Source organism: Podarcis erhardii, assembly GCF_964252035.2.
Source record: "Podarcis erhardii genome assembly, chromosome: 6".
Classification (NCBI taxonomy): Eukaryota; Metazoa; Chordata; class Lepidosauria; order Squamata; family Lacertidae; genus Podarcis; species Podarcis erhardii.
The window spans coordinates 97,063,712-97,076,214 of NC_138510.1; the positions used below are offsets into that span (position 1 = coordinate 97,063,712).

Here is a 12,503-nt window from a genome sequence, read left to right on the forward strand (position 1 = left end):
TTTAAATGAAAACATGTAATCTTTTTTCCTTGAGATTTAAAGACACATTTCCTTGGCCCATGCCAAAGTTGATATTGCTTAACAGATCATAGAATCATAGAATCATAGAGTTGGAAGAGACCACAAGGGCCCTCAAGTCCAACCCCCTGCCAAGCAGGAAACACCATCAGAGCACTCCTGACATATGGTTGTCATAGAATCATAGAATCATAGATAATCTTAGTACCTCCAGACTATCCCACCTCCATACATACACAGGCTGGTTTCTATGGCTGACTTAAATTTCATAGCTGAAACGCATGATCCTCCCTCTTCCCCACACAAAAAAGGCAAAAGCAGAAATAAGTATGGAGTGGAGTACAAAGTTAAGGGTTCAAACCAGAGGTGCATGGTAAGTTGTCTTATACTGAGTCAAACCATGGCTCTATCTAGCTCCTTACTGTCTACACTGACTGGCAGCAGCTCTCTGGTTTCAGGCAGGAGTCTCTCCCACCCCACCTGGAGATGTTGGAGATGGAACCAGGGACCTTCTGCATGCAAACCTACAGCCCTTCTCTTTAACCGTTCCAAAGGTTTTTCCACAGAGTAGATGTTTGGCTCCAAGTTTAAATCTGATGGGTTGCATGACAAGATCGCAGGAGGGAGACTTCCTTTTTTATCATTTCATTTATTTTTATTTAAGACATCTGTTAGCCACGTACCTGCCATGGCTCACAGTTTGCAAACAAAGCATAAAAGTGCAAGAATACAAATGCATTTTTAAAAGCATACAAAAACAAACAAGTCATGGGAGGCAGAAAAATCCAGCATAAAGGCACAAATGTAAAGGGCAAGGCCTGGGCAAATAAAAAAAGTGATCACTGGGCACTGAAAAGAGGATAGAGACAGTGCCAGGTGGATCTCTCTGTGAACCTCTCTGAGTGAGATGTTACCAATGAGTGCAGGTATGGCCAGGCTAGCTCTCTCTATGAGGGATCACAGCTCTTGCCACTCACGCCTCTACAGATAGGGCTAGATCTAACAGCACTTCAAACTGTAGACATGATCTTTCAAAGAAAGTTCAACCCTACCCAGAACAGACTGAATACCACCACCAAACAGATCACTCACCAAAAGCTCCTCTGCCTTAATATGGACCAAGCTTCTGTTAACTGGCCTGCATCCAGTCCATGACCAGTTGCAGACAGCAGTTTAGCACCTCCAAAGCTTCACCTGAAGTTGATGAAAAGGGTAGAAGTGGGAGTCCTCCGTGTACTGATGACACATTACTCCCAATTTCCAGATAACCTCTACAAGAAGCTTCTGAGTGAGGTTAAATAGCACAAGGGGCAAAATAAAACCTTGTGGCAAACCATAGAACAGCTACCAGGGGACAGTGGCAATCTCCCAACACCACTTCTGGAACCCATGATCAATATAGAAGCAGAAACATCATTTTTCTGGGGCCCCAGCTCCCACCACAGATAGTTAGTACAGGGACGAACCGTGGTCAGTGGTATCCAGAGCTGCTCAAAGGTCCAGAAGCATCACACCCCTCCTGTGTTTCCTCCAGTGTAAGTCTCTGTTTCTACCCAAAACTGAATTGAAATTGAACTAGACTAGGCAAATTCAAGAGTATCTGGAATTGCCCAGCCGCCACTTGAGTACATTGCCCCAAAGGATCCTCTGAGTCCCCCATGAATTTCTTCTGGAATTACTATTCACTCGTCTCTTTAAATGCCCCTGGGACCAGCAGGAAGCCATTGGTTAACTACAGGACTGAACTAGGCAATCTACTGCAGCTACTGTTACAAGGCAAGGTAGACATTAAGGTGTTAGGTCAAAGTCCCCCAAGCATCCTGCACACAGCTCCAGGCCTAAATAACTGAAGTTCATCCAACAATACATAACAGTGTTTTCCTGGGTCAGTGAAAATGAACAACTCTATCTACAGGTTTGACTGCTTAACATCTGTTTCTTTATAATACAGCAAGTATTTTTAAAAAATAAGATTCCACAGCCTGAATTTAGATTAGTTTACGCTACAAATTGGTGCATTCGGAAGAAGCAGGTGTCTACAGAAATAATAATATCTCACTGGAGAATGCTCTTGTGTATACTCCTGAAGATTGAGGAACAGCACAAGAGGGCACCCAGAGTGGAATGGTTTGTTTAGAAAGGGGATGCACAAAAGTGGTTGGATGTTGAATCCAATTACATCTGTACCTAAATTGTTCAAAAGAAGCAGGAAGGAGCTGTCCACCCATATAGTTCTGAAATCACTTGGTGTTTATATCTAGTAGTCTAAAAGGGCTGCCTTTGAACTTTCTGCGGATATATTCTTCATTGATGTGCATGAAAAGGTTTTTGAAAAGGCTGCCGGTTAACAGCAACAGCTATCAACAGCCAAAAACCCTGCTTGCCTCATACAGCTATAGATCGGTGGCTGTTGCATTATTCTCCCTTCCACTTCAGTTAGTGTAAAGGATTAGGGTGACTTATGTTGCTAGGGATGAAAGCCAATGCAGAGCTTTTAGATTGATCTTGCTGACAGATGAAAAGCATATCAGACCTCATGGCGTAATTCAGTGTAGTGTCGCTGGTTTTTACATGGTTGGTATATTTTGATATATGCTGAGGTGACCAACTTCTGTACTCTCCAAACAGTGTATTTTCATTACAAAGTCAGCATAACGTAGCAGTAAGGGCTTCAGGGTTATGAGACACATGACAGAAAGCTGGTGTAATATAGTGGCTAAGTGACTGGGCTACAGGTCAGGAAAACCAGCTTGGTTTGAATTTTATCTCTGTCATGATGACTTTACTAGGTAGCCTTGAACAATCTCTTGTGCCACCGCCATTTGCCTCCCAAGCTAAATCTGCAAATCTGCAGAACATAGCGAATCCAGAGACAAATAATAACGGGGGAGGGGCAAATTTCCACATGAATACAGTGCAGGAGAAAGGTCTGGTGAAGGAACACCTCCCTGAAGATCACAACCCCAGTTTAGTCTCCAACCCCATCTTCAGCAGCTGATCTTTCTAAAGCAAAAGATGCAGGGAACCTCAAGTGCAGGATTCAAACATGCCCTTAGCATAATGTGCAGTTTGACCCTAGAAAGCTAAGAATCGCAGCACCAGCTTCCTTCGATTCTCATAAGGCTTTCCAGGAGAACAATCAAGTGTGATTAACAAAAGAGAAAATCCCCAGCTGTACACTGAAAGACTTGAAGCTGCTCAGGTTGACTAGAGACATAACAAGGTGCTTTCATTCCCCCCAGCCATGCTAATAGCTGTCCGTTGTGGCTCACATGTACATGAGATTCTAGGAGAATTGCGAGATAAGTGGCACAAAGGAAACTTTATTATTAATGTCGCCCAGGTCTTCCAAGGTCTGTTTAGAGTTCAAAAGGTATGAATATGAATTGAAATAAGTAATCACTATGGAGCACCAAGGGATTCGCAGGAGGCTTGGATGTTATGAAATTGAAACAAGTCCCCTGACAGGGCAACAGATAAGGAGGAGGAAATACCGGTAGTTAAAGGAGGGCGGGAAGGGGGAAGATTCTGTGAGCAAGGCTCCTTCCAGAGGGGTAACCGCAGTTAGCCTTTTGTTGGCTGAGAGGGGAGTGGGTTGTTCTGGGGCTGGGGGGAGAGAATTCTGTGATATAAGACTAAGGGCTTATCCAGACTTCCTCTTGTCCTACTGCTCCTCCCCCCTGGGGGAAAACGCTCTTTAGTGCTCAGAGAAAATGGCAGTTTGGGTTTTCTCCAGATTGGCATTTGCTCCAATTTTGCACTAAAGAGTATCAGGGCAAGGGGACCAAGTGGGGAGACCAGGGTTCAAATCCCCACTCCCACATAAAGCTCACTGGGTGACCTTGAACCAGACACCATCACTTCGCCTAGCCTACCTCACAGGGTTGTTGTCAGGATGAAAGGGGGAGGGAGAGAACCACATAGACCACCTTGAGCTCCTTGGAAGACAAAGGTGGTATCTAAATGTAAGAATTTTTTTTTTTTTAAAGCACTCGGACTACATTCCACACTTTTACTTATAAAACAACATCATTGGCACCAAGAAAAATCAAATCACCATGGTATAGTTATAGAAATTAATCAAATTTGGTTTCCCCACCCCATTTCTCTTTCGGTAATTTTATATATATTTCCTCAACTTCCCCTAGCCATGGGATGGACAACGAGCTTGCAGAGCCCTGAACCCCTGCCCTGTGGCCTATGGAAGTCCTACGTTCATTGACTTCTGTCTGTAGGAGACCCAGATTTTCCTGTAGGTTTTCGTAGTTTGTCAAGGCCCTGGAGTCTCCTTGAAATAAGCTGACCCTCTGCTTAGGGAGGCCTTTTTCCTCATGGGACTTGCCCAGCCTTCATTTTGTGCCACACTGTTCAGGCACAGGTCCATGTTTTAAAACTCCATGTCCCAAGTGCTTTCTCCAGGAAAACCTGTGTTTTACCGCTGAATTGGATCAAACAGCAATCCACAGAAAAACTGATTGTCGTTTGCTCTGATTCAGCAGTAAAACATGGTTTTTCCAGCTGAAAGTACTGGGACAAAAACAAACCTGCTTGGACACAGAGCTTTAAAGTCTGGATGCAAGCAGAGGTGTGATATCACTGCCAAGAAATTTGTCACAAAAGGAAGTCTGGTTGAACCCATGCTTTAAGTATAGAAGGTCCAAAGTTAAAAAGTTCTCAGGAAGACTCATCCCTGATAACTGTTGCCAGCTGAAGTCCTGGACAAGATTAAACCAATACCCTCAACTTCCTCCAGTCTTCCATCTTTTCTTTGTGCAATATCAGACACTCGAAGTGTCCCTTAGTGCCCCTGTTATCAGCAAAACTGATTTAAATTTAACAATGGGCACAGTTTATTCTCCATACAGCAAGAGCACTCACAGGATCTGACCTCCCTTGTCATAGTCTTGGCTTATCATGAACAAAAGTGTTTGCCAGTGTGATATGCAAGCAGAGGTGTGATATCACTGCTGACGTGTTCACTGCACTAATTTTACAGGAGGTCGTGTGTTTATGAATCCTCAAGATTGTGCCCAACATTTGATGAATGGCGACATGATGAACGGTGTTTACACCATCTCTCTTAATGGGGATCTTGGCCAGAGAGTGCAAGTGTACTGTGATATGACCACGGATGGAGGCGGATGGATTGTAAGTGAGCAAACAAACTTGTTATGCAAGTCCTCTTCTTCTTCTTCAATCAAAAAGTCATATTTATGAGGGTTTAATGGCTTCACAGAGTTATGTGATTCATGAGTCCAATATTTGAGTCGGGTATGTGTGGAATGCCTTATTAACATTTTGTTAAACTGAGTGGCTGAAGTTATAATTCTTCATGGTTGAGTACTTTCCTTAGTTTCTATAAATTAAGTCTCTCCATGGGCAGGGAAAAGTGTACGCATCAAGCTCACGATCGAGCGAATGAGCACTAAGGCAAGATGCAGCACAATGTCTGCCACTTCACACACGGCAACGACTGAGTTGTATTTTGAACTTTGGACAACATGTCGTAGGATAATGTTTTTCCTTCTCTTTTTATCTCTTTGCTTTTAAACTGGCATAGGACAGTCTAAGGCAGCTGACAGCTTTCTCTTTCTTTTTTAAAAGAGCCTTAAACCAAGAAAGTTGGAATTTTATTGTAGCAAAATCCACAGTTAGAAGGGCAGGGCTCTAAGGGACAACAGGTGCCAAGCTTTACCAAGCCAGTGGTAGTAGACGTGAAAATGTCACTGTGCCTGGGAAGTGTGATTACCTTCGCTCCCTGAACCAGCACATAGCCAAAGCAGGCAGTGTCCCTTCAGTGTTCATTTCTGCACTTGAAATCTGCCTACATATGGTGAACATTGTCATCCCCATTCTTGCAAGAGCCAGTCTACCAGGATGCTAAGGATCTTTTTAGTAGGGTGCTTCAGCCAATCCTGGCTTCCTTGTGACTAGTAAGTACATATGATGCAATATATATATGATGCATATCTTTGCAAAAACAAGTTTATCCTCACTCATTGTTCACACTTAGTTCGAAAGCACATCAAAGTGCAAGTAGGTAGCGCTCCGGCGGGAAGGTAAATGGCATTTCCATGCACTGCTCTGGTTCACCAGAAGCAGCTTAATCATGCTGGCCACATGACCTGGAAGCTGTCTGTGGGCAAACGCCGGCTCCCTCAGCCTATAGAGCAAGATGAGCGCCGCAACCCCAGAGTCGTCCATGACTGGACCTAATGGTCAGGGGTCCCTTTACCTTTATAGTATTTTAGATAAATGTAATATGAGAAGCAGTTCTAACAGTGTAAATTTGGCCACTACATCCCATGTCTTAAGAGAGCACAGGCAATGGGCAGCCTGGAGGCACAGTCCCACAATGATAATAATACCAGTTACAGATAGGTAGCCGTGTTGGTCTGCCATGGTCAAAACAAAATAAAAAAATTCCTTCCAGTAGCACCTTAAAGACCAACTGAGTTAGTTCTAGGTATGAGCTTTCGTGTGCATGCACACTTCTTCTTGGTATCTGAAGAAGTGTGCATGCACACGAAAGCTCATACCTAGAACTAACTCAGTTGGTCTTTAAGGTGCTACTGGAAGGAATTTTTTTATTTTGTTTTAATGATAATAATATTATAATAATTTATTATTTATACCCCGCCCATCTGGCTGAGTTTCCCCAGCCTCTCTGGGCGGCTCCCAATCGAGTGTTAAAAACAATACAGCATTAAATATTAAAAACTTCCCTACACAGGGCTGCCTTCAGGTGTCTTTTAAAGATAGGATAGCTGCTTATTTCCTTCACATCTGAAGGGAGGGTGTTCCACAGGGCGGGTGCCACTACCGAGAAGGCCCTCTGATGAATGACAACTGTGCAGGAGGAGCCTCAACTTTGCTGTGTTCTAAGGTCTACCCTGTAGTTTGCTTGACAAGATGGCATCCATTTTAGCTGTTGTGGAGGATACAATGCACACACTGTTATTTAAATTTATGTGAAGAGGCCTCTCTCTCTCTCTTTCTCTCTCTCTCTCTCTCTCTCTCTCTCTCTTTCTCACACATTTTTTCTTTTTTGAGAAAAAGGAGGGAAGGAGTTAGAATGGATAAATGGGGCCTAAATGTTTTATCTCTCTGCTGCTTCTCTGCTCCAAATCCACACGGCTTTTCTCTCCATAGAGTTCCACATGTATCTTTGTGAAGATAAAACACAATAATCTGTGGAGGTGGCAGCCCGGAGTCCAGCAACAGCCAGGGAAATGGTTAATTGGCACCCAGTACGACATTTAAATTGCCCCTCCCAAAGCAGCTTTTTCTCTTTGAAAAACCAAGAGGCCAGGGGTAGGGAACAGTGTTGCATGCCTTTAATTGTGTAGTTAGGCTTTGAAAGAAAAGAGAAGAGAAGAAGAGAAGAAGAGAGGAGAAGAGAAGAGAGAAGAAAAGAGAAGAGAAGAGAAGAGAAGAGAAGAGAAGAGAAGAGAAGAGAAGAGAAAAGAAAAGAAAAGAAAAGAAAAGAAAAGAAAAGAAAAGAAAAGAAAAGAAAAGGGCACTAGTCAATAACTAGAACCATCTCACCAGGGTACTCTATTTTCCATGCCTTAGGGACTAAGTTAATAATAGTTACACTCTGAGAGATTCCTGGTGATTTATTTGACACATGCAACTCCTTTGGAGAGTGAAGCTGGAGTTGATTCATGATGCTATCAAGGAAATTAATCGACGGTGTCTTTCAAAATTTGCATTTCACTGCTCAACATATGGCAGCTACGGGAAGCGCACACGGGAAGCGGGATGGCCCCCGAAAGGCTTGCAGGCAGGATTTCGCCTCAGAAGCAACTTTTCCTGGTTCTTTGTGGTCCCACCAAATGTTAATCAAGGTGTGGTACAAAGCCAGTTTTGCTACCGTCTTGCTTTTCAATGTGCCTCCTGGTAATGCGGAGAACCAGCATCTTTCTGAAAGCGCATTATATCTTTGTATCCCCTGCTGACAGCCTTCCATAGCTGTGAAGTGCTTACTGCTAATAGCCACCACATTGATTACAGAGTCAGACCACCCATGAGGGCATTGGCTTCTCCCTGCTCACAGGCTGGTAACCAGAGTGTATAATGGCCCTTAAGAGTACAGTGGGGCCCCGCAAGATGAATGCCTCGCAAGACGAAAAACCCGCTAGACGAAAGGGTTTTCCGTTTTTCGAGGTGCTTCGCAAGACGAATTTCCCTATGGGCTTGCTTCGCAAGACGAAAACGTCTTGTGAGTCTTGCGAGTTTTTTCGCCTCCCCCCCCTTTTTCTGAGCCGCTAAGCCGCTAATAGGGTTGCTTCGCAAGACAAAAAAAACGCAAGACGAAGAGACTCGCGGAACGGATTCTTTTCGTCTTGCGAAGCACCACTGTACAGAAGCCTCCTCTGCATTAGGGAAATGTCATTCCGTGGAACCAGATGATCAATTCCTGTCTTAAGTCAGGAGTAACATGGACCTCGGAAATCCAGTCCCATGTACCAGAGTACAGAGGAAGGCTGCTAATGAAGGGGACGGTGTACCACCATGAAGAGTTCAGTCAAAGAGTAATGGGCAAGGTTGCCAGTGGCCTTATTAGTTACCAATGGGGAACAGACATTGCTCAGGCAAAAGGGAAGGCGGATAGTTTTTCTTGTGGGACTGACCATCATTCAGCTGCCTGGTGTGTGGCTACGTAGATACCTGATGGGTGACCAGGTACCATGCGTGAATATTTCAAAGCAAGAGAATGCAGTCCACTGTGATTGAATAGCTGCCGCTGCAAGGTGTGCAAAGAAGCCAGGATGACATAGGGCTGACTTTTGCTTTTTAAACTATCTGGCACCCAACATTATTACTATTAATATTGATTACATTTTTGCCCCATCTTTCCTCTCAAAGGAGCCTAGGGTGGCAAACAACCAAACAGTGAAATAATACAATTGTTTTTAAACATGAAGAATATTTAAAAAGAGTCACATTTTGTCATGGACTGGTTGGAGGCGGAGAAATGGTGGGTGGAACCAGCTGAGGTACCACCAAGGGAGGAAGGCTCAGAGCCCAGGGATTGGTAGTGAGACAACGATGAGTGGTCAGAGGGAGAAGACTAGGAAGAGGACGTGTCAGAAGCTGAAGAGGTAACCGGGTTTAGGGAGCTGGGAGAGTCTGTGGCAGAAGTCCGGAATCAGAGGCAGAATCTGAAGCAGGCGAGTGAGAGGAGAGAGGTCCAGAAGCAGAGATGAGTCGGGCTGGTGAAGAGTCGGAGGTGTCTACCACTCCTGCTGCAACAAGCTCCCTTCCTCCCAGAACCAGGAGAGGGATGAAACAAGTGGCCCAAAGATAGACTCCAATTGCTTGGAAAAAGCACCAGAGAGGAGGAGACATAAACGGCTGTGGGAAGGTGGGGACCTTTAGTCTTGGCAAATGGTTTCATGGAGTAAGACCTATCGTGGATGAGCTGTTGTGCTCATTAGGCCTGACACTCACCCAAGTCTAGGAAGATCGTGTTTTTGCTAATAAAGAGTAAATCACTGTGTGATTTACTGACCGGCTCGCTCTATGACACATGTCTTCACAACTACCGTATTTTTTGCACCATAACACTCACTTTTTTCCTCCTAGAAAGGAGGAGGGAATGCCTGCGGGTGGCGGAGGGGATCTGCTGCAGTTGTGAGCAGAGGATCCATGGTTCCCCTTCCTTCCTTCCTCCGTGACTCGCTTTGAAACAGCAAAGTGGGAAAAGAGCCGCTGTGTGGGGAGGAGAGAGGGACAGAGAGCCTGCTTGCTTTAAAGGAGCAAAGCGGGAGAGGAGAGGAGCCTTCTCCCCTTATACCCCCCTTCTTCATTATTAGCGGCATCCTCCTCCATACACCCCACACGTGCTCCTTGTCCCTTGAGTGCTTTTCCTTCCCTCCCCACTTAAAACGTGGTTACAAAGCACGGATCCACACGGATCCTCAGGATTTTTGCACTGGGTCACCCCAAATTCACCATCAGATCACATAGCATGTCCATGGCTACATCTTGCACCAAAAAAAATCACGCACCCACTGTTGCCTGGGGCCACAGTGGTGCAAAAATGTGGTTACAAAGCCCGGATCCACGTGGATCCTCAGGATTTTTGCATTGGGCTACTCCAAACTCACTGTCAGATCACATGTCTGTGGCCACAGCATGAACCACAAAAATCATACATCCACTGTTTCGTTTAGAATATTTTTTTTCTTGTTTTCCTCCTCTAAAAACTACATGTGTGTTATGTTTGGGTGCGTGTTATAGAGCGAAAAATACGGTAACAATTTCATGGTTGTCAGAAGCAGTATATTTCAGCCCTCATATTCCCAGGTTAATATGAATGTATTTAAATTCCTCCTGAATGTTAACAAACAGGGAAGCAGATGCACCTTGACAGTAGAAGGCGCAAGCCGGCACTGGAACTCTTTCAGCTATGATACCTTTCTAAGCTTAACTATGGTGGATGTGAAAGCCAAGGAAATCAATGGAGGGAGTTTGTGGAGGAAGTTAGCTGAACAGGGAATAGTGTTTACTTTCTTGAAAAAGAAAGTCAGGGAGCTGTTATGAGGTTATGTACAGGTGTAGCCTAAGTCAGGGAGAGGACAGTTGTCCTCAAGAGTGGACAGTCTAGCTTTAAACCCATACTGCTCCTGGCACAGAACACATACCTGTACAGTGGTACCTTGGGTTAAGTACTTAATTCGTTCCGGAGGTCCGTTCTTAACCTGAAACTGTTCTTAACCTGAAGCACCACTTTAGCTAATGGGGCCTCCTGCTGCCGCCGCGCTGCCGAAGCCTGATTTCTGTTCTCATCCTGAAGCAAAGTTCTTAACCTGAAGCCCTATTTCTGGGTTAGCGCAGTCTGTAACCTGAAGCGTATGTAACCTGAAGCGTACGTAACCCAAGGTACCACTGTACAAGCCAAATAAACATACAGTATGGATTCTTAATACAGCCAGCCAACGTAGAGTTTTGAAGGAAAGTGTTTTTCTGTGTTATCCACTTCAAAGCCTGCCTGTCCAATTTCATGCTAAGGGCCCTACAGACAATTGCTCTGTCCTGTGGAGCTAAATGTGCTTCCCTTTGATTTGAACACAAAAGTTGAAACCTGGGTTCTGTTGTTGATAATTTTATATTCTCATGGCTGAGCAGGGATGGTACATATCCAATATAATACCCATCCTGCCACAGTGACTTGCTTGAAAGGTGGTCCAGAAAAATTTTGATCAGATAAACGTGGGATGCATCCCTTATTTTCTGGAATGAACATGGCAGCAAGACAATATTTCAGTCTTTTCTGGAACAGCTAGGAAGGCATTATAAAAAGAATGTATAATGGGCAGTGACTCTGCCCAGAGCATACATATGTTCATGTATATACAATAATCTATGGGGACACCTGAGGTTTATATCTGAACTTTAAAACCTTAAAGTTTATTCATTTGAAGTTTCCACCTGGAAGAGTCACATGTTCTCCTGCCATTTCCCCGGTAACAAAGGCCATCCACAGTTATACGTATCTCATATATCATAAGGTTTGTCCTTTCTTCCTCTACAGGTGTTTCAGAGACGGCAGAATGGACTGACAGATTTTTTTCGGAAGTGGGCAGATTATCGTATTGGCTTTGGAAACTTAGAGGATGAGTTCTGGCTGGGTAACAAACCTTTACCCTTTTCTTGTCCCTGTCACTGTCAGCCATGAAACCAGACACCTGTCTATCATATCGTCTTGCAACAGGCACACTTGGTTTTTCTCTCTCTGTCATTCATTTCTTCTTTGCCTTTTGTGCATCATCAGACAGTTATCTGTCTCTTTCACTCTTCCTGCATTCTCCATCAATCTGCCTTTTGACTTGTCAGGTTCCTCCATTCTTTGTCCTGTCCGTGTTCCTCATTAATGATGGGCTCTGTGGCATGAAAGGCTCATAATGGGGACCTGGTCGCTGCTTCATTTGTTAGGTAGTGCAGCAAGCTTAATTGCCCTTTAGCCCCCATGGAACTGTGGTCAAACATCCTTTCGCTCACAAAACAAGCTAGATGGAGTCGTTTCGTTCCATTTCAATGCGCTTTGTCAGCATCACAGATAAACTATGCCATTCAGCATGATTGGCAGTTTCTGCCGAGGGAAAAGCCCAAGCATAAACTGAGGAATTCTTTTGGGTTACATCAAGCAAATGTACATCTAACGCAAAATATGTTAGCCCTATCTCTGGTGCGTAGGAAGTATGTATCAACACTACATAATTAAACTGATTTGATAATAATTCCACCACCCCAGGGAACTCTGGGAACTGCTGTTCTATGAGAGGAGCTCAAGGTCTCTAACACACAACTCTCAACACCTTCACCAGGCTACAATTACCAGGATCCTTCCAGAGGGCAAGGGGAGCCTGGCTTGCAAACTGCAGAGACACCCCTGGAGTATTTTTAGTGGCAAAAGTAGGAATTTTAGCACTGCCGAAAATATAACTTGTTTTATTGAGTTTTTATTTTCTCATGAG

At 44.3% G+C, this 12,503-nt stretch overlaps 1 protein-coding gene across 3 annotated transcripts in view; it reads left to right on the forward strand.

Annotated features, from left to right (window-relative positions):
* TNR (tenascin R) overlaps positions 1–12,503 on the forward strand; it is a 381,470-nt gene that overhangs the window by 363,685 nt on the left and 5,282 nt on the right. For all 3 annotated transcript variants that reach the window (XM_081865105.1, XM_081865107.1, XM_081865106.1), the window contains 2 exons: positions 5,015–5,166; positions 11,561–11,657. In XM_081865105.1, the coding sequence (XP_081721231.1) occupies positions 5,015–5,166; positions 11,561–11,657 (249 nt within the window). The remainder of the gene's footprint in view (positions 1–5,014; positions 5,167–11,560; positions 11,658–12,503) is intronic.